The sequence below is a fragment of the Microcaecilia unicolor genome, chromosome 4, assembly GCF_901765095.1.
Source record: "Microcaecilia unicolor chromosome 4, aMicUni1.1, whole genome shotgun sequence".
Lineage (NCBI taxonomy): Eukaryota > Metazoa > Chordata > Amphibia > Gymnophiona > Siphonopidae > Microcaecilia > Microcaecilia unicolor.
Genome location: NC_044034.1, coordinates 349,910,231 through 349,937,016, shown reverse-complemented (window position 1 = coordinate 349,937,016; position 26,786 = coordinate 349,910,231). Strand labels below are relative to the sequence as shown.

The following is a 26,786-nucleotide window of genomic DNA, read 5'->3' as shown; positions in this document are numbered from 1 at the left end:
TCATGTCTTTGTCAGTGGGCAAACTTACAAAATCAGCAAGGGATCAAATACTTATTTCCCCCACTGTAAGTGACACCGCGTAAAAATAGGACTGAGTCTTATGTGGTCCAATTTGGACTCTTAACTTTGGTGATTAAGTGCTGAATATTGGCACTAAATGGCATAAGCGCCGACTCCATCTTGGGACCACCCACAAAATTGCCGGCTTTCGTTTTAGTGATCTGTGCTGATATTCAGGTGCCATAGCCCTGCAGTAGCAATTTAAATGGCCAAGGAGCCATTTCTAGCCAGTTAAATTACTTTGACTATCAACCTCTTAAAAAGTAATGATCATACATTTAGGCCTGCCATTTATTTGCCTAGAGTTATGAGCCAGTGATGAAAATCAATGCTAAGTCCCTAACTTATTTTGCCTGCCCTAAAACTACCAACTTTTTTTATGTTCCTAAATTTAGAAGTTTGGTGAAATTTTGTGTAAAAATTTATGCACGGCCGTAGTATATATTCAAAGAGGCCAGTTTATGAGCATAATTCTCGGAGCATAAATTCTTTGAATACATTTGAGGCAAAAAATTAAAAAAGTGATGTGGCTAAGGGAGGGAGGGGGTAGTGGGGAGTGTAGGGTGGGGGATCATAGGGGGTAGAAGGGGGAGTAGGTACATAGGGAGGGAGGAGGGGAGGATATTAAAAAATTGGATTAAAAAATTGAAGTATACAATGTGTTTACTGTGGGACCGATGACTTCATAAGGTACTTTATGTTTTAATATTCAATATTATGTTTGGCTCACTGGGAATATGATGTAATGAGCCGACTTGAGTATGTTTGATGTTATATTCTTAAAGCTCAATAAAATCTTCTATAAATTTAAAAAAAAAGTGATGTGGCTTTCCCAAGGTCACATCGAGCATTATTGGGATTTGAAGCCTTGCTGCTGTAACCATTAGGCTGTTCTTCCACCTCTGTAGGGCACAACCCACTATTTAGTGCTGCCTGCTTCTGTTTCTATGGCTTCTCCCCCAAATTATTCTGGAATTTATGGTCTTTTTTTCTCAGTGGGACAGAAAAAGGCTGATTATATATTAAAATTCATTGTAATAAAAACTGATAACCAAACTTAAGACAAGCTCTGTCTCTCATCAGCTGGTTCTCTCAATGATCTACCCATGGGCGTAGGCAGACCTCGATGGGAGGGGGGCAGAGCCCAAGTTGGGGGGGGCACATTTTGGCCTGCCTCCCCGCTGCTGCCCTCCCGCCGCCACTTCTGCCCCCGCCACTGCCGCCCAATCCGCTACCGCTCCCCCCCCCAACCGCTGCTGAAAGGTACCTTGGCTGGCGAGTCCACAACCCCCGCCAACTAAAGCATTTGTCCCATGCTGGTCTCACATTGCCTGGCATCCTGTCCTGTTTTCAGCGCCGTGCGCACTCGTTTTAATGAAAACAAGGCAGGGCGCCAGGCAATGTAAGACCAGTGTGGGACAAACACCTTAGCTGGTGGGGGTTGGGGACCCACGCCAACCAAACCGGGAGCCCTGGAGTCAATTTGGGAGGACCCGGGGACCCTGGCCCCATTGACCCCGTAGCTATGCCACTGGGTCTACCCATAGATGCGTGGGAGAACCAAAGAATATTTTCGCACTGATGCATTAGTTCAGTGTGAGAAATCTTAGTGACGGTGGTTACATCTTCAAGAAAGCTTACCCTAATGACCCAATTTAACCTTTTAAGCCCGCCCACATGATTCCTGCCCCGACAATTATTATACCTTTGACCATGTCTCACAATCTCCTTATGCTCATTCCTCAATCTCTTCCTCTCCATCCTTCCTACTCCTTATCCCTCCCAATCTCTTCTCCTTTTGCTCATCCTATCTTTGTTTACCTCTCCATCCTCAAAACCCCACTACTACTATGTTTACTACAACTTGTAACATTCTCCTTCAAGACTTTGTAATTCTATTTACTATGTAAGCCGCATTGAACCTGCAATGTGTGGGGAAACCGCGGGGTACAAATGTAATTAATAATAATAATAATAATCTCAAACCTGATGTGTGGAGGAGTGGCCTAGTGGTTATAGTGGTTAGGGTGGTGGACTTTGGTCCTGAGGAACTGAGTTCAATTCCCGGTACAGGCAGCTCCTTGTGACTCTGGGCAAGTCACTTAACCCTCCATTGCCGCATTGAGCCTGCCATGAGTGGGAAAGCGCAGGGTACAAATGTAACAAAAATAAAATAGATACTATTGGAGGTTCTACATGGAATGTTGCTACTAATGGGGATTCTACATGGAATGTTGCTATTGAATGTTGCTATTCCACTAGCAACATTCCATGTAGAAGGCTGCGCAGGCTTCTGTTTCTGTGAGTCTGACGCAGGACGACAGACTCACAGAAGCAGAAGCCTGCGCGGCCACATTGGTGATCTGCAAGGGCCGACTTCTACATGCTAGTGGAATAGCAACATTCCATGTAGAATCTCAAATAGTAGCAACAGTGGAGGAGTGGCCTAGTGGTTAGGGTGGTGGACTTTGGTCCTGAGGAACTGAGTTCAATTCCTGGCACAGGCAGCTCCTTGTGACTCTTGGCAAGTCACTTAACCCTCCATTGCCCCATGTAAGCTGCGTTGAGCCTGCCATGAGTGGGAAAGCGCGGGGTACAAATGTAACAAAAATTCCTTTCTCTTTTTCAGCAATAAATGGCTACCTTCCAGAATGCACTCCATTGTTAGGATTTTGCCATGAAGAAGTTGTGAAGTGGCACATCTCCAGCATAGGTGCAGTGGAAAAGATTGTGTCAGTGCACCTCACTGGTCACTACTTCTGGGACAAAGGGAGGAATGAAGATACACTCAATCTCTTTCCAATGCACGGGGAAAGTGTTTCTGTAGAAATGGATAAGATTGGTAAGCGACACCGCTTCCTTTGTGTATGATGAATGTTAGAGCTTATGTGCCAAGACTTTTTAGTTAAATGCATATTATTTTAGCCAAATACAAGCAGAGTTGAAACTAAATTTGCTTTTATTAATAATAGGCTCAAAATAAATGTTTCTCTTTTGTCCTGGTTTATGTTGGCTGTGCATTGGTTATGTGGGTACTGGTATCAGACAGTTCCCACCCATCATTCCCTCCCCCACTAAGACAATTCCCCCGGGAAAATTCCCACCAAGGACTTTCCCCTTCTGGTCATTTCCTACCCTCCCTAGCCTTTTTTTTTTTTTTTTACCGACCTTAGCTTCATTCTTGTATTGAGTCCCATAAGTCTTGGTAATTTGTCATAAATCGTAATCAGTATGTCATTTTGAGGGGCTGAATTAGGTTGAAACCTAATTTGGGGGTGTGTGGAGGCATTGCCCCCCCCTCCACATAAACTGCAGTTTGTATTTATTTATTTATTTATTTATTTACTTATTTATGACATTTAGATCCCAGATCTAATGAATCCGCAATTAATCTTTTCCGGAGACGAGAAGGTGGTAGAACTAGAAGACATGAATTGAGGTTGAACAGGGGCAGACTCAGGAGTAATGTCAGGAAGTATTTTTTCATGGAAAGGATGGTAGATATGTGGAATGCCCTCCCGCGGGAGGTGGTGGAGATGAAAATGGAATTCAAACACGCGTGGGATAAACGCAAAGGAATCCTGTTTAGAAGGAATGGATCTACGGAATCGGTAACTGGAGAGTAAAACCAGTGCAGGGCGGACTTCTACGGTCTGCCCCCTGATTGTGGCTGAATAGATATGGATGGGCTGGAGTGTAAATTTTAAGGGGCTTCGACGTTAGCTTCAGAATTTTTAGTACAGGAATAGTGCTGGACAGACTTTTATGGTCTGTGCCCTGAGAGAGGCAGGGACAAATCAAACTCGGGTATACATATAAAGTATCACATACCACGTAAAATGAGTTTATCTTGTTGGGCAGACTGGATGGACCATTCAGGTCTTTATCTGCCGTCATTTATTATGTTACTATCTAGCTTATTTTCGAAAGAGAAGGACGCCCATTTTTCGACACAAATCGGGAGATGGACGTCCTTCTCTCAGAGTCGCCCAAATCGGCATAATCGAAAGCTGATTTTGGGCGTCCTCAACTGCTTTCCATCGCGGGGACGACCATGGGGGCGTGTCGGCAGTGTACCGAAGGCGGGACGGGGACGTAGTTAAGAGATGGGCGTCCTCGGCCGATAATGGAAAAAAGAAGGGCGTCCCTCATGAGCATTTCGCTGACTTTACTTGCTCCCTTTTTTTTCACAACCAAGCCTTGAAAAGGTGCCCAAACTGACCAGATGACCACCGGAGGGAATCAGGGATGACCTCCCCTTACTCCCCCAGTGGTCACTAACCCCCTCCCACCCAAAAAAAAAATATTAAAAAACATTTTTTTCCAGCCTCCATGCCAGCCTCAAATGTCATACCCAGCTCCATGACAGCAGTATGCAGGACCCTGGAGCAGTTTTTAGTGGGTGCAGCGCACTTCAAGCAGGTGGACACAGCCCCCCCCCCCCCCCCCCCCGCTGTTACACTTGTGGTGGTAAATGTGAGCCCTTCAAAACCCACCAGAAACGCACTGTACCCACATGTAGGTGCCCCCCTTCATCCCTAAGGGCTATGGTAGTGGTGTACAGTTGTGAGTAGTGGGTTTTGGGGGGGGGGCTCAGCACCCAAGGTAAGGGTGCTATGTATCTAGGAGCAATTTATGAACTCCACTGCAGTGCCCCCTAGGGTGCCCGGTTGGTGTCCTGGCATGTGAGGGGACCAGTGCACTACGAATGCTGGCTCCTCCCAAGACCAAATGTCTTGGATTTGGTCATTTTTGAAATGGGCGTCCTCGGTTTCCATTATTGCTGAAAACTGGCGACGACTATCTCTAATGTCGACGATCTCAACATTTAGGTCGACCATCTCTAAGGTCGACCTAAATGTTGAGATTTGAGCGTCCCCAACCGTATTATCGAAACGAAAGATGGACGTCCATCTTGTTTTGAAAATATGAGTTTTCCCGCCCCTTCGCCGGAACGTCTTTAGAGATGGACACCCTTAGAGATGGTTGTCCCCATTCGATTATGCCCTTCCATGTACAGTAAACATGAATTAGGTTGAAACCTAGTTTGGGGGAGGGGGTGTTGGGGCAATGCCCTCCCTCCCCCCACAAACTGCATGTTTGGAATGGAAAAGAGATGTGTAAAAGATAATGTTGTGGGGGGAGGGTGAGGGGGTACTGTCCCCCTCCAAACGATCTGGAAGAGAAAAGGAAGGGAGATTACTTGTCCTAGTGTGCTTTGCATTTTTGGGGTTATGGCCCCCCCGGCTGCTGCCGCCCCCGAGGCCAACGCCCCCCCCAGGCCGCCCCCGCCCCCCCAATCGCTACTCAGGCCGCCGTTGCCACAGTCCCCAGTCTCACCCACCCGCCCTCAGCTCCTCCGTCGACAGCCCCTCTCCGTCAGAGGAGGGCGGGCCCAGGAAGAACAGAGAGAAACGTCGGAGGAGGCAGCAGTGATCGCCGATCAGCTGTTCCATCCCTTGCAGCGCCTTCACACAGAAGTAAGAGGCGCTGCGCGGGTCGGTAAAGCGGAGGGGGGTCCGGTAGAGGGGGGGAGCGGCGGCGATGAGCTCAGGAGGGCGGGGCACGGGGGCAGAGGATGCCGGGAGGCGGAGCTATGGGAGAAGGAGTACAGAGAGAGACAGGAAGGGAGGGGGACCGGGGCTGCTAAACTTTTTAGTTTTGTTTTAATTTTTTATTTTATACGAGCGGAAGTGGGGAGCAGCGTCGACCTCGGGGGGGGGGGGGGGGCAAAGCCGTCCATACTGGACTCTTCTGATGAGCACCTTTGCCCCCTCCCGATCCTTTTTCGATTTTGTGTTCATTTTTTATTTTATGCAGAGGGAAGCGGGGAGCCACTGTTTGGGGTTTTTGTTGTTGTTGCTGTTTTGGACGTTTGTGGCATGCGCAGAGCAGCCACCATAACGCTTGGCTGCTCTGCGCATGCTTTAGGGGCCGATTACCGACGGGGATTACGAATCTTTGACACATTGAACTTTTCAATACCGCACCAAACATGTGTGACTTGTTTTTTTGCTGCATGCTTCGTTTTTTCAAATTTGTTAAGGACTTTAACGTTTTAGATTTTTTTACGTATGGTTGATGCATCTGGGCCTGACTTAGAAAGCAGCTAGCGAGTCTTAGGAAGAAATATGGTTAGTTAAATTCCAGAGCTAGTGGGAAAGGCTGAGTGAAAGTAATAAGATTTAAGCTGAGACTTAACCCTAATAAAAAAGCCATTAAGTCTCAAATAAAGGGGGAGAGCATTCCAGAGATTTGCACCTGCCATGCTGTAGTAAGCTGTAAATTTTCTTTTTATTTATGCATTGCAAAATGAGTCTGGTTATCTGTAGTGGATCCATCATAGGTGTATGATACCTCTGATTTATGTTGTAACTAGCCGTTAAACCCGTTAAAACGGGCGAGATTTGTGTTTTGCAATGTAATAATTCTCACCTCCATCCATCCATGTGCAGTAAACCTCCTCTTTTCCCTGCCATTCCCTCCCCCGATCCATGTCCAGCAACCCTGCTCTCTCCCCTGCCCTCCCCCTCCCCATGTCCAGCAGCCGTCCTCTCTCCCCTGGCCTCACCCCGTCCACCGATCCTCCCCTCCATATCCAGCAACCCTCCTCTTTCTCTTGGCATCCTCCGTCCAGCAACCATGCCCTCCCCCCATGTCCAGCAACCATGCCCTCTCCCCCCTGCCCTCCCCCCATGTCCAGCTACCCTCCTCGCCATCGCTCCCTCCCCCCGCCTTGCCGGGCCCCCTGCACTGACCTGACAGCGCCTCTCACCTCTGTGTGAAAGTGCTACAGGCAGCAGCAGATCGCTCTGCTGCTGCCTGCAGCGCTTCCACACGGAGGTGAGAGGAGCTGTAAGGTCAATGCAGGGGGCACGATACGGAGGGGTGGGCGGGGAGCGGCGGCAGGGATGGGGGGAGGGTGGAGGTTGGTGCGCGCGATGTTCATTTCCAGGCTCCAGCAGCAGCGGCGGCGTCTGACAGTCCGACTCCGTTTCCCTCTCTGTTCCACCCTCTGACGTCATCACGTCTTGACACGAAGGCGGGACAGAGAGGGAAGTCTCTACTGCGCATTTGCAGGTGAGTCGGTCACTTGCCATTTATATGTTTGATACTTAAATTGTGCTAAATGGCCTTTGAATACAAATAAGGTTTAAAAGAAGGTTCAAACTTAAAATGGGTTTGCTCAGTCGTTGTACCTCAAACAGTACAAAGAATTTTAGATATTTATATTTTGTTTTATTCTTTTTTCCCCACTTGTATAAATATTTTCTAGCGACGGTGGGCGGGGAGTGGGAATGCCGGGCCGACGTCCTCACTGCCTCAGGGCTCCAGCAGTAAATGGCCGCACTGAAATTTTTTAATTACCGCGTTGGCCATTTACTGCCCCTTTAAAAAAACACCAGTTCTACTGGTGGTGGTAAAAGGTGAAGAGGATCCACGTACGTGGAGAACTCAATAGATCCCACGGGGCAGCAAACAGAGATCAAAGAAGTGGGAAAAGTAAACCAGGCTTGTCCAAAGAACTGGGACCAAACAAATAATAAAATCAACACAGTTTATTAATGTTTCCTTAGAAATGACTCGACACAACGTTGTGTTTCGGCCTGGTGGTCTGCATCAGGAGTCTTATGTCTCAAGGAAAGACTGATGGTCTAATTTTATGTTTAGGTTGAAAAACAGAAGGCTTGAAATAGCAACGTAAAGTTGGTCTTAAAAAAGACCGTTGTGTCAAACCGTAAGGCACTGAAGTAAGCACTGATGCAATAATAAAGCAAATACCAGATAGCAAACAGCTGGAGGAAACATTAATAAACTGTGTTGATTTTAGTATCAATTATTTGTTAGGTCCCAGTTCTTTGGACAAGCCTGGTTTACTTTTCCCACTTCTTTTATCTCTGGTGGTAGAAGGTGGCCTCTCGGCATGTGGTGATCCCGTGCACTGACACCACCGCGGGCCTACTTTTAGCACCGTTTGGTAAAAGGGCCCCCATAATGCCAGCAATAAAATGTAGCCAAGATGTTTTCTCTATAGTTCATGATTTCTTTCTTTTTAGGCATATGGATGTTGGGATCTTTGGGCTTCACCAAGAATAATCAGAACGTGAGGATAAGGTTTAGGGATGCAAAATGTTTAACTGAAGAAGATGATTACTATGACTCAATTGACATATTGAAAGTAGAAGAACTCTATCCTACTCCCACTGTACCATCTGAGGAGAAGCCTTCTGATGATCAAGACTATACTGACAAAATGGCTTTTGATCTGGGAATCCGCACATTCAGAAACAACTCAGAATCTGACATTGAGGAATTGAATTTGACTGCTCTTGCCATTGATGATCACTTTGATAGCAAACATGAAGACTCTGTGATATTGGATGGCACCAATCTTATACCAAACAAAGATGTATTGAATGGTACATTGGAAGCCACCAAAGTTTCTGGTGCTTGGAACCCAATTCAAGGTGATGAAGTTGGACTTCACAGTCAGAATTACACTCTGGCAAAACCGTGGTTTAATGCCGTCAACTCAACTGGTAACACTGCCAAAGTACATGATGATAATGCAACAGAACAAGACAGTGAAGATGGAATACAGGAAGGATCACCCATATTATCTGAGGCCAACAATGAATGGTATAACTTTACAAGAAGACAAGGAAATGTAGCAGAAAATTCCTCTAGTTCAGGTGTGGTCAGACAAAAGAGAGAGCAAAGCATGGAGGAGGGATTTGAAGAGTCCATTGGTGCCATTACAAATATAACTGACAATTCAGATGAAAACTGGGATAGTTATGAGAAAGTGGGCCATGGAGAAGGAGAGAAGTCAGAAATCCATTCTTTACGATTGGACTTTGTGCTCAAAAATGCAACTGAGCAGATCCCTCAGTTGTCCTCTGGTGAAACCCCTGAAGGAAACTCTACCGTTGGATCAGAGCTGAGCAGTGATATAGAACCTTTGCAAAAAAAAGAATGGCATAACCTTACAGAATGGACTAAGGTTAATCTTTCAAGACATTTTACACCAAATGTAAATGCCAGCAGTGAAGGATGCAATGATTGTATAAAGGATCAATCCCCAAAGGCAGAGATCCAAGTTAACAGAGAAAATGACTTTGAACGTACAAATAATTTGCTTTCTATTCTTGGACGTGAGGTTGAAGGGAACATTTCAAGAAAGTATAATTCCTCTGAATTAAAATTCTTCAAAACAGACAAGACAATTTTAGTTTAGAACATGTTCCAGATAACTTTGTTTCGTCATATGGGGCAGTGATGGACGACATCATTATAAAAGATTCATCTCTCCCAGAGAAGCAGAATAAGACTGTGAATAAGAAGTGGATTGTAGAGGAAGAGAGTTACGAAACAGAAGATGATGATGGAGGCAACAATAGCCTCATTGATCTACAAATGAGCAATGTGACTCATCAAGGAGAGCACTTGCCTCTCAATGAGAGCCAGGGAGTCCAGAGAAATGAAGGCCAAATGGTTAGGAAAAGAACAAGAAGCAAAGTCAAAAAAACAAATAGCACCATGGCCTCCCCTGCAGGTCGCATTAAATCACGGAGGAAGAAGAAAACAAGGAATCCAGAAATTGCAACACCAGACAACAAACTGGATCATGTAGGATTAACAAGTGAGCTCAATATGACAGTATCAGAGAAGGAAATCAATGAAACCTTTTCAAAGATCGACTTCAATCAGTCAACACTAAATGAGTTCAGTAATAACACAATATTTTCACCAAGAGGATTCAAGCCACCAGTTGTTGTGGGCATCCCCCGAGCTGCAGAAGGGGATTATTTAGAATATATCCCAAGTCCAGCCACTGACATTGATGAAGATGAATATGATAATTATGACTATGTAGAATTTATTGAACCTTATCATCTGGACTCCAGAACTGACCAGAATAGTTTACTTAATCCAGATGAAATAGCTGCACGTTTTCTGCGCAGCTCCAAAGGAAAGAAGAGGACGTATTACATTGCAGCACAAGAGGTCATCTGGGACTACTCAGGACTCAAAAAAAGGTTTGGCTTCCTTTCTGCTTTTTTCCCCCTGTATCTTTGACTAATTTCTGAGGGGTGGAACGAACAGAACCTTGCAGACTCCTTAATCCTCTCACCACATACAAATATAAGTATTATTCCGGCAGTCAGTGAAATTAGCCCCAAATATGCCGTGTAATGTCTGGGCACCAATGCAGAATATCTGGGGCTAATTCTGGCCACCCGAGCTTATGCAGGTCCTGGCTGATATTCAGCTGGAACCCACATAAAACATTCTTGCCCGGATCCTGAATGCCCCTCTCCCATGCCCCAGAATGGAAACAATCCTACCATCCTGATCCCCCTCCTACCCACCGCCTGAAGATACAAAAAGGTAGGCCCAGGCCCCCAACCCTGCTGTAGTAGTAGTAAATGGGCAGGAGTGATGTCCACTGGCAACAAAATGACTGCTGTGACCCCTAGTGGCAGTCTGGTGGTACTTCAATTACTGCGGTACCTGAAGTATATGCATGCCACTTGGGATCATGGCAGCCATTTGGTTGCTGCCTTGGATGTGAGCAGGAGCAAGTGGGCATTTACTACTAGACACCAGGGATTCTGCAAGGTAGGGTCTGGTGTTGGGGGGGGGGGGGGGGCAGGGCCTACATTCCTATATCTTCAGTGGGCAGGTAGAATGGGGAGATCAGGCTGGGGGCGGATTGCTTCAATTCCAGGGGGATGGGAGGGGGATCTGGATGTGGAGGGCGGCTGGTGTCACTACCCAGAAGGTAACCAGACACCGGCTGATGTTCAGACTGGTGCTGGTTACTTTCACTGCATAAAGTTAAGATTGCTTTTTTTTCTCTCCTGACTTTGTGTGGGTTCCTAGCTGGTTAGAGAGCTGAATACTGCACCTAACGAGCTAGGTAGCTGTTCCACCCAAATTGTGCTCCCAGCTTGCCCCTAACTTTGTCGGTTAGGGATTGGCTGTTAAAAGGCAATATTCAGAGGCACTGCCTGGTTAAGTGCTGCTGAATATTGTCACTTAGCCCCAGACAAGAGATTTAAATATCCAAGAGCTTCTCCTGAGGGGCGGGAGGGGGGTTAGTGACCACTGAGGGAGTAAAGGGGGGGGGGGGGTCATGCCTTTATTCGTCCATGACCTTTTTATCTCTCGTAGCCCAGTGGCGTAGCCAGACTTGACATTTTGGGTGGGCCCAGATAATATGGGTGGGCACTATGTATATAGGTATGAGTAGTGTTTCTTGGGATACTACAAAATAAGGCCTTAGAGTGCACTTGATGATGGATTTCTAAGTAGTCTGCCCAGGGGCGTATCTGAACTGCGGCGGTAGGGGGGGCCAGGGCCAGAGAGGGGGGGCACATTATAGCCCCCCCCCCCCGCCGCCGCCGCCGCCGCCATTGCCGATCCCCCTCCCCCCAGCCGCTGCCATTGCTAACCCTCCCCCTCCGTTGCTCGCCTACCTTCGCTGGCGGGGGACCCCAACCCCCGCCAGCCGAGGTCCGCGTCCTCCTGCCGCTGCCGCTGCCGGCTGCCTTTGGTCCTTTAATTCTTCCATTGAAGCTGGCGCCGACGAAAGTTTCTTTTGAATCTGACGTCGCTGCACGTTGCACGTTGTACGTGCAGGACGTCAGACTCAGAAACAATTTCTGAGTCTGACGTCCTGCACGTACAACGTGCAGCGACGTCAGACTCAAAAGAAACTTTCGTCGGCGCCAGCTTCAATGGAAGAATTAAAGGACCAAAGGCAGCCGGCAGCGGCAGGAGGACGCGGACCTCGGCTGGCGGGGGTTGGGGTCCCCCGCCAGCGAAGGTAGGCGAGCAACGGAGGGGGAGGGTTGGCAGCGGTAGGGGGGTCCAGGGCGAAATCTGCGGGGGCCCAGGCCCCTGAGGCCCCACGCAGATACGCCCCTGAGTCTGCCTAACAGGTGCATCAGCGTAAACCACCATACATAACAGAAAAACCAATATTTTTAAATATAATTACATTTTCCCATATCTTAAAATTGACCAGACATAAGGCTACTACAGTGGCAAACCTCTCAACACACGACAGGATCTTGCAATATAAATACACAGGAAAGATGTATTCAAATTCTGGTAGCACCTCAATAATAGCAATACAAAATCCCTTAACTGTCAGGTACTTTGTGAAGTAACACTAAATCCTGCAAAGAAACTTCTTAGAGCCTATGTTGCAAATCTCAACACCAATTCTGAACACGAATACCAATAACAGTACTTTTATAAATGCAGCAGTGCAATACACTTCCCATTGGACAAGTCAGACTCGTACAACCCGACACAAACTACATGCCAGCAGAATCTCTCACCTTGGTCACATGCAGAGCACATACCAACTCTCATCAATTACAGATTAGAGGACCATACATTAGCAATTGTCCTGTAGCCTGGCATCAGTCCATCCCTGCCCTTCAGCCTGGCATCGGCTTTTCCCTTCCCTACCCCACCATCCATCTCCATAGCCCAGCATCAGCCCTTCCTTTCTCTACCTTACCCTCTTCCCCATTTATCCCCGTAGCACTGCATCAGCCCTTCCCTTCCCAATCATTCATCCTATAGATAAGCCCTACCCTAGCCCCCCACCCCCCCTTTAGCTTAGCATCAGCCTTGTCTTACCCCCTACCCATCCTCCCACGGTCTGGGACTTTTTTTTATGTCCTGGGCACTGCAGAGCCCACCTCCACCCAGAAACCTGCCTAAATTAAATTTAAAACATTTTTTTTTTAATTTGTAACCCGGGCACTGCAGAGAACATCCCCCCAAAACCCATCAACATGAAAAATATGCAACCTTTTAAAGATTGTAACCTGAGCAGTATAAAAATTTATTGTTGGTGGGCTTCTGGGTGGGGGTGGGCTCTTCACTGCCTAGTGAAAAAAGGTATTTTTAATTACTAAATATACCTTCTTTTTTTTTTTTTTACCTAGGCAGTGAAGAGCACACCCCCACCCACCATTACACTGCACACGATGTTAAAATTTTTTAAAAAATATTTATTTTACCTGGCCTGGGCAGCTGGGCTTCGGTGGTGGTGGCAGATAGTGGTGCAGACCGTTAAGAGTGAAGATCTGGGATGGGGGGACCTTGCAGGGTCTGGTTAAGAGTGAAGATCAGGGGGGGGGGGGGACCTTACAGGGTCTAGTTAAGTGTGAAGATCTGGGGTGGGGGACCTTTCAGAGTCTAGTTAAGTGTGATGGGGGGGAGAACCTTGCAGGGTCTAGTTAAGTGTGGAGATTGGGGGAGGGGGGATAGAACCTTGCAGGGTCTGGCTAAGAGTGAAGATCAGATCTGGGTTGGGGGGACCTTGCAGGGTCTGGTTAAGAGTGAAGATCTGGGGTGGGGGGGACCTTGCAGGGTCTGGTTAAGTGTGGAGATTGGGGGGGGGGGAGAACCTTGCAGGGTCTGGTTAAGAGTGAGGATCTGGGGGGGGGACGACCTTGCTGTGATATATCCGCACAGCGGGAGACTGCCCGTAGGCGCTTCTCAGCTGCCAGCAGTGTGTGGCGGGGGCGGACAGTGTCCCCCAGGCTTCCTCTGCTTCACACTTGCACAGACGATTCCCCGTCGGTACCGAAGAAGCAGATCATCCTCCCTTTCCGCAGCTTCCTCCTTCACTTTGAATTGGTGCCGCCGGTGCTTCCAGCTGAACGGGACGCGGGTCCGGTCTTGGTCCTTTGTTATCGGGGTTCAGTTATCAGGGACTCAGTAATCCATGTGTGTATAGTGTGTGTGGGGGGGGGGGGGGGGGGGGGGAGAGTCGGGGATTGGGTCCTCCGCTCTCTTTCTCCTCTTGTGCCACCTCTCACCGGACTCCCGTTATGTTTGCCAGGATTTTCGTCCCCAAGTCTGGCAGACTCAGAGTGCAATCGTGCTCTGCTCCATGTGTGCTGTTGTGGGGCCACGGGGAAGTGCTGAGGCCTTGGTGGAATCAAGAAAATAAGGCTGTCTTCATTCAGAAGCAGGGAAGAGTGGAGGGACCGCGATGGTAGCCGGCACAGTTTCCCTTCCCATGCAGCACTGCGGTGCCGTTGCGAATGAGTGGGAGGAGCATAGCAAAACAGCAGAGTCCAGAAACTAGATTAAAACTGGATGGGGACTCAGGGAGTGAGCGACGGAATAGCGGCGCAGTGTAATACAATGGCTGCACTAAAAACAAAATTAGGCAGAGGAGGACCGGACTACTACTCTCACCCTCTTCCAAATTTCAATCTCTTCTGCCACCGCAGTCTCTCTGTTTTTCTTCCTTTGAAGTCCACTCCATCCGCCTAATCACTCCTTTGCCTCTTCGATTAGCAGTTATTTATTGTCCCCCTGATAAGTCCCTTTCATCCTTTCTCAGCGACTTTGATGCTTGGCTTTCCTTCTTTCATGATCCTTCTTCCCCCTCCCTCATCCTTGGTGACTTTAACATTCATGCTAATGATCCCTCCAACTTTTACGGTTCCCAGTTCCTCGCCTTAACATCCTTCTTCAATCTCCAACTTTGTTCCACTTCCCCCACTCACCAAAATGGTCACTGTCTTGATCTTGTCTTCTCCTATAACTGCTCTCCCTCCAGTTTCTTTGCCTCTGATCTTCCCCTCTCTGATCATCACCTAATAACCTTCACACTCAAACTTCCTCCTGCCCAACCCTGCCCAACCCTGTCCAACCTTAACCAATTTATCTAGGAATCTTCAGGCTATTAACCCTACTACCCTGTCCTCCAGTGTCTCGAACCTCTTCTCTACCACTGAACCATCCAAATCTGTCAATGGCCATCTCTTCATACAATACTATTCTATCCTCTGCTTTAGACACTCTTGCACCTCTCATGCCCCGTCCTATACAGCGTACTAAACCCCAGCCTTGGCTGACCTCTAAAATCCGCTACCTACGTTCCTGTGCCCGCTCCGCCGAATGCCTCTGGCTAAAATCTTGTGCCCTTACTGACTTCATACACTTCAAGTTCATGCTAACCTCCTTACAATCTGCTCTTTTGCTTGCCAAACAAGACTATTACATCCAGCTGACTGATTCTCTCGGCTCAAACCCTCGACTTCTCTTTGCCACACTGAACTCTCTCCTCAAAGTGCCACCTTCTCCAACTCCCCCCTCATTCTCACTATATCCCCAGACCCTAGCTGAGTTCTTCCACGACAAGTTACAGAAAATAAACCTCAAATTCTCAACCAAGCCACTCCCACCTCTTCCTCCCCTTGTCCGTTTCCCTAACTTCCCTACCCCTCCGTCCTTTTCCTCCTTTCCTGAAATCACTGATGAGGAGACAACACATCTTCTCTCCTCCTCAAAACGAACTACCTGTTCCTCTGATCCCATTCCTACCCACCTTCTTAACACCATCTCTCCTACTCTCACCCCTTTTATCTGTCATATCCTCAATCTTTCACTTTCCACTGCGACTGTTCCTGGTGCCTTCAAACATGTTGTGGTCACACCACTCCTTAAGAAGCCTTCACTTGATCCTACCTGTCCTTTCAACTATCGACCCATCTCCCTCCTCCTCCTCTTCCTCTCCAAGATACTTGAACGTGCCGTTCACCGCCGCTGTCTTGACTTTATTTCATCTCAATCTGTTCTTGACCCAGTCCAATCTGGCTTTTGCCCTCTTCATTCTACTGAAACCGCACTTACAAAAGTTTTCAATGACCTGTTACTGGCCAAATCTAAAGGTCTCTATTCTATCCTCATCCTTCTTGATCTATCCGCCGCTTTTGACACAGTTGATCACAGCTTACTCCTTGATATGTTGTCTTCACTTGGATTCCAGGGCTCTGTTCTTTCCTGGTTCTCCTCCTACCTCTCGCTTCGCACCTTTAGTGCCACTTTGGCATCTCCTCCCCAGATGGAAGCGCAGATTGTGACTCTACCACTGAACCCCGCTCTTCTCTGGAGTCCACCTGTGCAAGACTACATTTTTACGAGCTCCTTTGTCTGTCAGTATATCCCCTGTGCAACTACTGATTGACCCCTGATGAAGGTTTTTTTAAAAAACCGAAACACGGACCGTGTTGGGTCCTCAATAAAGTTTTTTTTGGAGCATCTCACCTCTTGTCCTGGATTGATCTCTTGAAGTTGTGTTTCCACCTGTTTCTCTTTTGTGTTGAACTTTTGTGGAAATTTTGGACCTTTTATTTCTACTATATTTATATATACACCAGTCAGTATCCCAAATATAGTGACCCCTTAGTCTTTTTGCTGTCTATAGGCATCCTTAGTAACAAGGTACCAGTGAAAGAATGATATCAGGAGCAAAATACTAGCAGTAAAGGGAATATGATGCCCTTTTTACTGCCAGCCTCGAGTTGCTGCTTGTGTGTTCTGGCTTTATATTTTGACGCCATTTTGACAAACATTTTGCTTTTGCTTGTGAAGTTGTGCTACTGTGTTTAGGGCATGTGGCTGTGCTTTGTTCTCTCCTCTTGTAAGTGAGGAAAGGCCCTGGTTGGTTGCCACACTTTTGTCTTTCCAGAATCTGTCACCCTACATGTCTGTCCTTCTGGGCAGACATGTAGCCAGGTTTTGTCATCAGGGGGAGCAGACCTTTTGTAAAATAGGTGCCAGTGCGAGGCTTGCACCCCCTTCCCCCCCCCTCAGGTACGTCTCTGTTTCTAGATGAACCTTATGGCCAGTTTTCTCCCATGGTGTAGACTGAGGCACAGGATAAAGGAAAAATCAAAACAGTAGAATATAAACTGAGTTGGTGAGGCCCCTCTTGGAGTATTGTGTTCAGTTTTGGAGGCCGTATCTTGCTAAAGATGTAAAAAGACAGGAACTGTTGCAAAGAAAAACTACAAAAATGGTATGAGATTTGCGTTGCAAACCGTATGAGGAGAGACTTGCTGATCTGAACCTGTATACCTTGGAGGAAAGGAGAAGCAGGGGTGACATGATACAGACGTTCAAATAGTTTAAAGGTATTAATCCACAAACAAACCTTTTTCGGAGATGGGAAGGCGGTAGAACTAGAGGACATGAATTGAGGTTGAAGGGGGGCAGACTCAGGAGTAATGTCAGGAAGTATTTTTTCATGGAAAGGGTGGATACATGGAATGCCCTTTCGTGGCAGGTGGCGGAGATGAAAACGATAATGAAATTCAAACATGCGTGGGATAAACACAAAGGAATCCTGTTTAGAAAGAATGGATCCACAAAATCTTAGTGGAGATTGGGTGGCAACACCAGTAATTAGGAAGCAAAACTTGGCAGACTTCTATGGTCTACGCCCTGATCATGACTGAATAGATATGGATGGGCTGGAGTGTAAATTTTAAGGGGCTTTGACGTTAGCTCCAGAACTTAGTACAAGAACAGTACTGGGTAGACTTCTACGGTCTGTGCCCTGAGAATGGCAAGGACAAATCAAACTCGGGTATACATATAAAGTATCACATATCATGTAAAATGAGTTTATTTTGTTGGGCAGACTGGATGGACCGTACAGGTCTTTATCTGCCATCATTTACTATGTTACTATTGTGCTCATTTTCGAAAGAGAAGGACGTCCATCTTTCGACATAAATCGGAAGATGGACGTCCTTCTCCCAGGGAGGTCCAAATCGGTGTAATCGAAACCCAATTTAGGACGTTTCCAACTGCACTCCGTCGCAAGGACGGCCAACGTTCAAGGGGGCGTGTTGGAGACGTAGCAAAGGCGGGACTTGGGTGTGCCTAACACTTGGACGTCCTTGACCCATAGTCGAAAAAAACAAGGACGTCCCTGATGAGCACTTGGACGATTTCACCCGGACCTGTTTTTCTTACGACTAAGGCACAAAAAGGTGCCCGAAATGACCAGATGACCACCGGAGAGAATCGGGGATGACCTCCCGTTACTCCCCTAGTGGTCACTAAACCCCTCCCACCCTCAAAAAACATCTTTAAAAATATTGATTGCCAGCCTCAGATGTCATACTCAGGTCCCAGGAGTAGTTTTAGTGGGTATTGCAGTGCACTTCAGACAGGCGGACCCAGGCCCATAACCCCCCTACCTGTTACATTTGTGGAGGAAACAGCGAGCCCTCCAAAACCCACCACAAACCCACTGTACCCACATCTAGGTGCCCCCTTCACCATAAGGGCTATGATAATGGTGTACAGTTGTGGGTAGTGGGTTTTGGGTGGGGGGGTTGAGGGGCTCAGTACACAAGGTAAGGGAGCTATGTTCCTGGGAGCAATTTATGAAGTCCACTGCAATACCCCCTAGGGTGCCCGGTTGGTGTCCTGGCATGTCAGGGGGACCAGTGCACTGGCTCCTCCCATGCCCAAATGTCTTGCATTAGGACGTTTTTGACATGGACATCTTTTGTTTCAAAAATCGCCGAAAGTCAGAAATGTCCATGTCTAGGAACGTCCAAATTTAAGGATTTGGACATCTCTGACGGTATTTTCGAAACAAAAGATGGACGTCCATCTTGTTTCGAAAATATGGGTTTCCCCCGTCCCTGGAGTTCGCCGTTTTGCAAGGACACCAAATCCCAACTTGGACGCCCCTTTCGATTATGCCCCTCCGCGTACGTTTAATAATGTTTTCACTTCTAGGAATACCAGCTTCTTTAATGGACTTCTGAAATCTGTCCCTATATTTTTTCTAGCATTCCTGACCATGTTAGCAGCTCTTTAAATGTATTTAGCCTTGGAGGTGTTTTAATTCTTCGTGTGTTCCTTTTCTCTGTAGCACCATCAGGCATGATAAATTTGACAGTGATACAGGTGGTAACGTGTACAAGAAAGTGATATTTCTTAGTTACCTGGATAGCGACTTTCAAAAGCTCAGTGTCCAAGGGGAGTATGAGGAACATCTGGGCATTCTTGGACCTGTCATCAGAGCAGAGGTTGATGACGTCATACAGGTAAGTTACTGTGCTGTGGCTGTGAGTAAAAGCTTTTTCTGGCTGTGTAATTGAAGAGTGCCTCTGTCCAGACTGCTGCCCAGTTTAATTAGGGCATAGTAACTTAGCATACTGTTCTATAAAGGGCACTTTGAGGGAGTCTATAGGAAGTTACCACGCTACCTTAACAGCACACCCTCACGGCTATACAGCCACCTTAAAAGGCAGACCACAGAGCCGTTAAGTCAAGCAATCATGGGCGTAGTTTGGGGGGGGTGAGGGGGCAGTTCCTCCCAAACAAATTGCCACCTCCTGTCCCGAGTGCTGTGGCATCTCTCTCTCTTCTTCCACCCCCTTCCCTGAAGGTTCTGGTATAGCACTCCCTCTCCCCCTCTCCTCTACCCCTCCTCCGGTCTGCGGTCTTCAATGTGTCCAGACTGGCTCAGGGCTGCCGGCAGCATTAGCGATGTAAGCACGTTGCCTTCAGCCTGCCCCGGAAGCCTTCTTTCTGCAGCATCCTGCCTATGTGAGAACAGGAAGTTGCTGCAGAGAGAAGGCTTCCGGCGGCGCTGATCCGGCCCGGACATCTTGAAGACTGCAGACCGGAGGAGGGGTAGGGGAGAAGAGGAGAGGACGGGAGAGCGACACTGGATCACACTGGGAGGGGGGAGGAGAGAGGGAGGGGAACACTGGACCATACTGAGTAGGGGGGGATGAAGCAGGAGATGGATGAAGCTAGGGGGTGTGGGGGGAAGAATCAGGAGATGGATGGGACTGGGGGTGTATGGATAGAGGAGAGGGGTACAGAGCAGAAGATGGATAGGGCTAGGAGGTGTGGATGGAGGGGAGAGGAAGAGGAACAGAGCAAGGAATTATGGATCAGAGAGAAGGAGTGGGAATTTGAGGGGCTAGTGAATACTTGGCAGTTTTAGATATGTGGGGATATATTGATGGGTTTGGATAATGAGGGTGTGAAATGAGGGATAAGAGAAGAGAGACAAGAAAAGGGGATAATGTGAGAAAGGTTAAGACATATTTTATCTATTTTATGTTTGTTACATTTGTACCCTGCGCTTTCCCACTCATGGCAGGCTCAATGCGGCTTACATGGGGCAATGGAGGGTTAAGTGACTTGCCCAGAGTCACAAGGAGCTGCCTGTGCCTGAAGTGGGAATCGAACTCAGTTCCTCAGGACCAAAGTCCACCACCCTAACCACTAGGCCACTCCTCCACTGTTGCTACTATTTGAGATTCTACATGGAACGTTGCTATTCCACTAGCAACATTCCATGTAGAAGTCGGCCCTTGCAGATCACCAATGTGGCTGCGCAGGCTTCTGCTTCTGTGAGTCACGTCGGACTCACAGAAACAGAAGTCTGCGCAGCCTTCTACATGGAATGTTGCTAGTGGAATTGCAACATTCCATGTAGAATCTCCAATAGTAGCCACATTCCATGTAGAATCTCCAATAGTATCTATTTTATTTTTGTTACATTTGTACCCATTTCCCACTCATGGCAGGCTCAATGCGGCTTATATGGGGCAATGGAGGGTTAAGTGACTTGCCCACTCATGGCAGGCTCAATGCGGCTTACATGGGGCAATGGAGGGTTGAGTGACTTGCCCAGAGTCACAAGGAGCTGCCTGTGCCTGAAGTGGGAATTGAACTCAGTTCCCCAGGACCAAAGTCCACCACCCTAACCACTAGGCCACTCCTCCACTACTATTTGAGATTCTACATGGAATGTTGCTATTCCACTAGCAACATTCCATGTAGAAGTCGGCCCTTGCAGATCACCAATGTGGCTGTGCAGGCTTCTGCTTCTGTGAGTCACGTCGGACTCACAGAAACAGAAGTCTGCGCAGCCTTCTACATGGAATGTTGCTAGTGGAATTGCAACATTCCATGTAGAATCTCCAATAGTAGCCACATTCCATGTAGAATCTCCAATAGTATCTATTTTATTTTTGTTACATTTGTACCCATTTCCCACTCATGGCAGGCTCAATGCGGCTTATATGGGGCAATGGAGGGTTAAGTGACTTGCCCACTCATGGCAGGCTCAATGCGGCTTACATGGGGCAATGGAGGGTTGAGTGACTTGCCCAGAGTCACAAGGAGCTGCCTGTGCCTGAAGTGGGAATTGAACTCAGTTCCCCAGGACCAAAGTCCACCACCCTAACCACTAGGCCACTCCTCCACTACTATTTGAGATTCTACATGGAATGTTGCTATTCCACTAGCAAATCACAAAACCAAAGATAAGGCCTGAGTGTATGCAAACAAATCACAAGCCAACTATTTGGTTAAAGTTATAATAGGGAGCCCTCGGAAAATACTACTTTACGGCTATTTCATATTATTTGCCTAGTAGCATAGTCTCTCTTCATCGGGTCATCCCTTGATAAACTATTAATGAAGGCTGTGATATTTGCAAACACTACCAACAGTGCTCAAAAAATGTATATGTGCTCAAAATACAAAAAATGAAAAAACTATAACTTAACTTGCATGCCACTGCATGTCTCACGTTGTTGGAGTCCACTTAGGCTTCCCCTAAATTGCGCCCGACACCGCGGGTTTCAATATTTTCATCAGGGACTCGGGTTAACATAGTCCGCCTTAGATCCACAACAAGCTGTGCACGCAGATTCTCACAGTGCACTGAATTGTCCTTCAACGGCGCTATTTGATGACTGCAAACTGCCGACGCAATGCGTCGACGTCACTAAGGGAACAAAAATCTAACGTTAAAAAATGTCCCCTAAAGTATGTTACAAAGATACTAAATCAATGTCTGTATGTATACACATCTATCCATATGCATAATTACAAGCATATATTTATAATGATGATTGAAACATTGAGTTGATCCATCCACAAAAAAATATATATATATATATGTGTAAACATAAATACATGCATCCCCATCTCTCTCTCTTAAAATTTTTTTTATATATATATATATATATATATATATATAAGAGTCATTGATGAATAGTGCTTAACATTAAATCATTGAATTCCATTCCACAGTTTCATTCAGCCCATAAGGACTGACTGTGTGTAACCTGTGTATCCACCATTGTTCCCTCCTTGTTAATACTGTAATCCGATCTCGACCTCCGCTTGACTCAGGAACTTGTTCTATAATGAACCATCTAAGGTCCGTGAAAGAATGATGGTATTGTATGCAATGGGGTACAAGAGGAGCCGATACTGTTTTAGTTTTCAACTTACTCTTGTGTTCTATGAGTCTTACTCGCATGGATCTTATAGTGCGCCCCACATACTGTAAAGAACACGGACAATATATTATATATACCACAAAAGATGAAAGACAAGTGGTTTGTTGTTCCATATTATATGTGTGTTGGGTATTAACATGTGTCCACTGAGTCATCTTACTAGTTTGGGCACAAAATTGACACTGGCCGCATGGTTGGTGACATCCTGTAGTTAATGTTGGAAGCTCCGAAGAAAATTGTGTGTGAACCAATTGATCTTTAATGTTTCTACCCCTTGTATAGGCTATGCAAGGGTGTTCTTTAAACACTGGATGAAATGTAAGTACTTGCCAATGCTTAAAGATCAGATGAGCGACCGTAGGGGCCAAAGTGGAAAAACCCAATACACACACTGTTTTCTCTATTTGTTCTTTTTCTTTGTCCAATAATAATAATGAACGTTGAGCATACCAAGCTCTCTTGTATGCTTGTTGTATGCACTTCTGTGTATACCCTCTTGCTTGAAGTTTTAATGTAAGCATACGAGCTTGGTCCTTAAATGCCTCATCCGTAGAACAAATTCTGCGGAGGCGTAAAAACTGACCTATCGGAAGAGACCACTTCAATTTTTGTGGATGGTGGCTCTGCCATGACAGGAGAGTATTACGATCGGTGGGTTTGTGGTACACAGTAGTATGTAATTTACCCGACATCTTATAAATGCATGAATCCAAGAATGAAATTTTTGTGGTACTACTGTTAAGCGTGAATTTTAGATTGATATCTAAATTGTTAAGCCATTGTAAAAATTGCTCTAGTCTATCTTGAGTCCCAGTCCACAAGAAAAATATATCATCGATGAAACGGAGCCAATTGGTAATATTTTCCTTGTACCATGATGACTGGTACACGTTGTCTTCCTCAAATTGGCTGACGTACAAGTTGGCAACACTGGGAGCAGCTGCAGTACCCATTGCTACTATTTTCTTCAACTTTATGTCAAACTAGCAAAATCGTATATTCAAGACACGGCCCATTTTTTGAGGCAAGTGGACACTATAGAACAGGTATCTTCAGCAGTTCTTTTGGTGACACTGGACATTGAGGCGTTATATTCAAACATCCCTCAGGAGGCTGCTTTGGGAATAGTGCGCAAGACCTTTAATAACCGTGGGACAGATGAACGAATTTCTACTGATTTATTAATGTCTTTTGCTGCATTGGTACTCAAGAACAACTATTTTGAATTTGACCATACATTTTATTTGCAAAAGAAGGGAGTAGCAATGGGTACTGCAGCTGCTCCCAGTGTTGCCAACTTGTACGTCAGCCAATTTGAGGAAGACAACGTGTACCAGTCATCATGGTACAAGGAAAATATTACCAATTGGCTCTGTTTCATCGATGATATATTTTTCTTGTGGACTGGGACTCAAGATAGACTAGAGCAATTTTTACAATGGCTTAACAATTTAGATATCAATCTAAAATTCACGCTTAACAGTAGTACCACAAAAATTTCATTCTTGGATTCATGCATTTATAAGATGTCGGGTAAATTACATACTACTGTGTACCACAAACCCACTGATCGTAATACTCTCCTGTCATGGCAGAGCCACCATCCACAAAAATTGAAGTGGTCTCTTCCGATAGGTCAGTTTTTACGCCTCCGCAGAATTTGTTCTACGGATGAGGCATTTAAGGACCAAGCTCGTATGCTTACATTAAAACTTCAAGCAAGAGGGTATACACAGAAGTGCATACAACAAGCATACAAGAGAGCTTGGTATGCTCAACGTTCATTATTATTATTGGACAAAGAAAAAGAACAAATAGAGAAAACAGTGTGTGTATTGGGTTTTTCCACTTTGGCCCCTACGGTCGCTCATCTGATCTTTAAGCATTGGCAAGTACTTACATTTCATCCAGTGTTTAAAGAACACCCTTGCATAGCCTATACAAGGGGTAGAAACATTAAAGATCAATTGGTTCACACACAATTTTCTTCGGAGCTTCCAACATTAACTACAGGATGTCACCAACCATGCGGCCAGTGTCAATTTTGTGCCCAAACTAGTAAGATGACTCAGTGGACACATGTTAATACCCAACACACATATAATATGGAACAACAAACCACTTGTCTTTCATCTTTTGTGGTATATATAATATATTGTCCGTGTTCTTTACAGTATGTGGGGCGCACTATAAGATCCATGCGAGTAAGACTCATAGAACACAAGAGTAAGTTGAAAACTAAAACAGTATCGGCTCCTCTTGTACCCCATTGCATACAATACCATCATTCTTTCACGGACCTTAGATGGTTCATTATAGAACAAGTTCCTGAGTCAAGCGGAGGTCGAGATCGGATTACAGTATTAACAAGGAGGGAACAATGGTGGATACACAGGTTACACACAGTCAGTCCTTATGGGCTGAATGAAACTGTGGAATGGAATTCAATGATTTAATGTTAAGCACTATTCATCAATGACTCTTATATATATATATATAAAAAAAAATTTTTAAGAGAGAGAGATGGGGATGCATGTATTTATGTTTACACATATATATATATATATTTTTTTGTGGATGGATCAACTCAATGTTTCAATCATCATTATAAATATATGCTTGTAATTATGCATATGGATAGATGTGTATACATACAGACATTGATTTAGTATCTTTGTAACATACTTTAGGGGACATTTTTTAACGTTAGATTTTTGTTCCCTTAGTGACGTCGACGCATTGCGTCGGCAGTTTGCAGTCATCAAATAGCGCCGTTGAAGGACAATTCAGTGCACTGTGAGAATCTGCGTGCACAGCTTGTTGTGGATCTAAGGCGGACTATGTTAACCCGAGTCCCTGATGAAAATATTGAAACCCGCGGTGTCGGGCGCAATTTAGGGGAAGCCTAAGTGGACTCCAACAACGTGAGACATGCAGTGGCATGCAAGTTAAGTTATAGTTTTTTCATTTTTGTATTTTGAGCACATATACATTTTTTGAGCACTGTTGGTAGTGTTTGCAAATATCACAGCCTTCATTAATAGTTTATCAAGGGATGACCCGATGAAGAGAGACTATGCTACTAGGCAAATAATATGAAATAGCCGTAAAGTAGTATTTTCCGAGGGCTCCCTATTATAACTTTAACCAAATAGTTGGCTTGTGATTTGTTTGCATACACTCAGGCCTTATCTTTGGTTTTGTGATTTGCGTGTTTGATTATTCCAAGGATTTTGTGATTTTGGAGATTTTGAGTGGTTTCAGCTATTCCACTAGCAACATTCCATGTAGAAGTCGGCCCTTGCATATCACCAATGTGGCTGCGCAGGCTTCTGCTTCTGTGAGTCACGTCGGACTCACAGAAACAGAAGTCTGCGCAGCCTTCTACATGGAATGTTGCTAGTGGAATTGCAACATTCCATGTAGAATCTCCAATAGTAGCCACATTCCATGTAGAATCTCCAATAGTATCTATTTTATTTTTGTTACATTTGTACCCATTTCCCACTCATGGCAGGCTCAATGCGGCTTATATGGGGCAATGGAGGGTTAAGTGACTTGCCCACTCATGGCAGGCTCAATGCGGCTTACATGGGGCAATGGAGGGTTGAGTGATTTGCCCAGAGTCACAAGGAGCTGCCTGTGCCTGAAGTGGGAATTGAACTCAGTTCCCCAGGACCAAAGTCCACCACCCTAACCACTAGGCCGCTCCTCCACTACTATTTGAGATTCTACATGGAATGTTGCTATTCCACTAGCAACATTACATGTAGAAGTCGGCCCTTGCAGATCACCAATGTGGCCGCACAGGCTTCTGCTTCTGTGAGTCTGACGTCCTGCAGACGTCAGACTCACAGAAACAGAAGCCTGCGTAGCCTTCTACATGGAATGTTGCTAGTGGAATAGCAACATTCCATGTAGAATCTCCAACAGTAGCAATATTCCATGTAGAATCTCCAATAGTATCTATTTTATTTTTGTTACATTTGTACCCCGCACTTTTCCCCACTCATGGCAGGCTGGCTCAATGCAGCTTACATGGGGCAATGGAGGGTTAAGTGACTTGCCCAGAGTCACAAGGAGCTGCCTGTGCCTGAAGTGGGAATCAAACTCAGTTCCTCAGTTCCCCAGGACCAAAGGCCACCACCCTAACCACTAGGCCACTCCTCCATTCTGTTCAAGTGTACTGTAATTAGTGATATTTCTCTTCTAAGCGGTTCCATGAAAATGGGAAAAAGAGCGGTGGGGGAATTCATCATCTGGAATAAGTTCCAAAAAGTATATGGCCAATAACTTTTAAAAAGCAATTACATCGTCCAAGGTGTAACGTGGTGCACTTTGTAATATAAAACCTGGCTATTCAGGGCATCTGAATTGATTGCGACAATCATATATTCCATTATGTCCCAAGGATTCCCGTGGGGAATCTAACCCATCCCCACGGGGAATCTTAACTTGTCTCCGCCCATCCCCACAAGAATTTAATGGTACATTAAAAAGAATTCCTGTCCGCTCTCTGGGTTCGAGCCGCTGCACTGCAGGCAAGGAAGGAACGGAAGTTGGAACACTGGTGCGCACATGTAAGTCTTCTCTGATTCACTG

At 46.0% G+C, this 26,786-nt stretch overlaps 1 protein-coding gene across 1 annotated transcript in view; it reads left to right on the top strand.

Moving 5' to 3' along the window:
* The window catches only part of F5 (coagulation factor V), a 154,502-nt gene that overhangs the window by 47,893 nt on the left and 79,823 nt on the right, over positions 1-26,786 (top strand). The window contains 4 exon segments of the mRNA XM_030202234.1: positions 2,690-2,902; positions 8,118-9,254; positions 9,257-10,100; positions 18,782-18,956. Coding sequence (XP_030058094.1) covers positions 2,690-2,902; positions 8,118-9,254; positions 9,257-10,100; positions 18,782-18,956 — 2,369 coding nt within the window.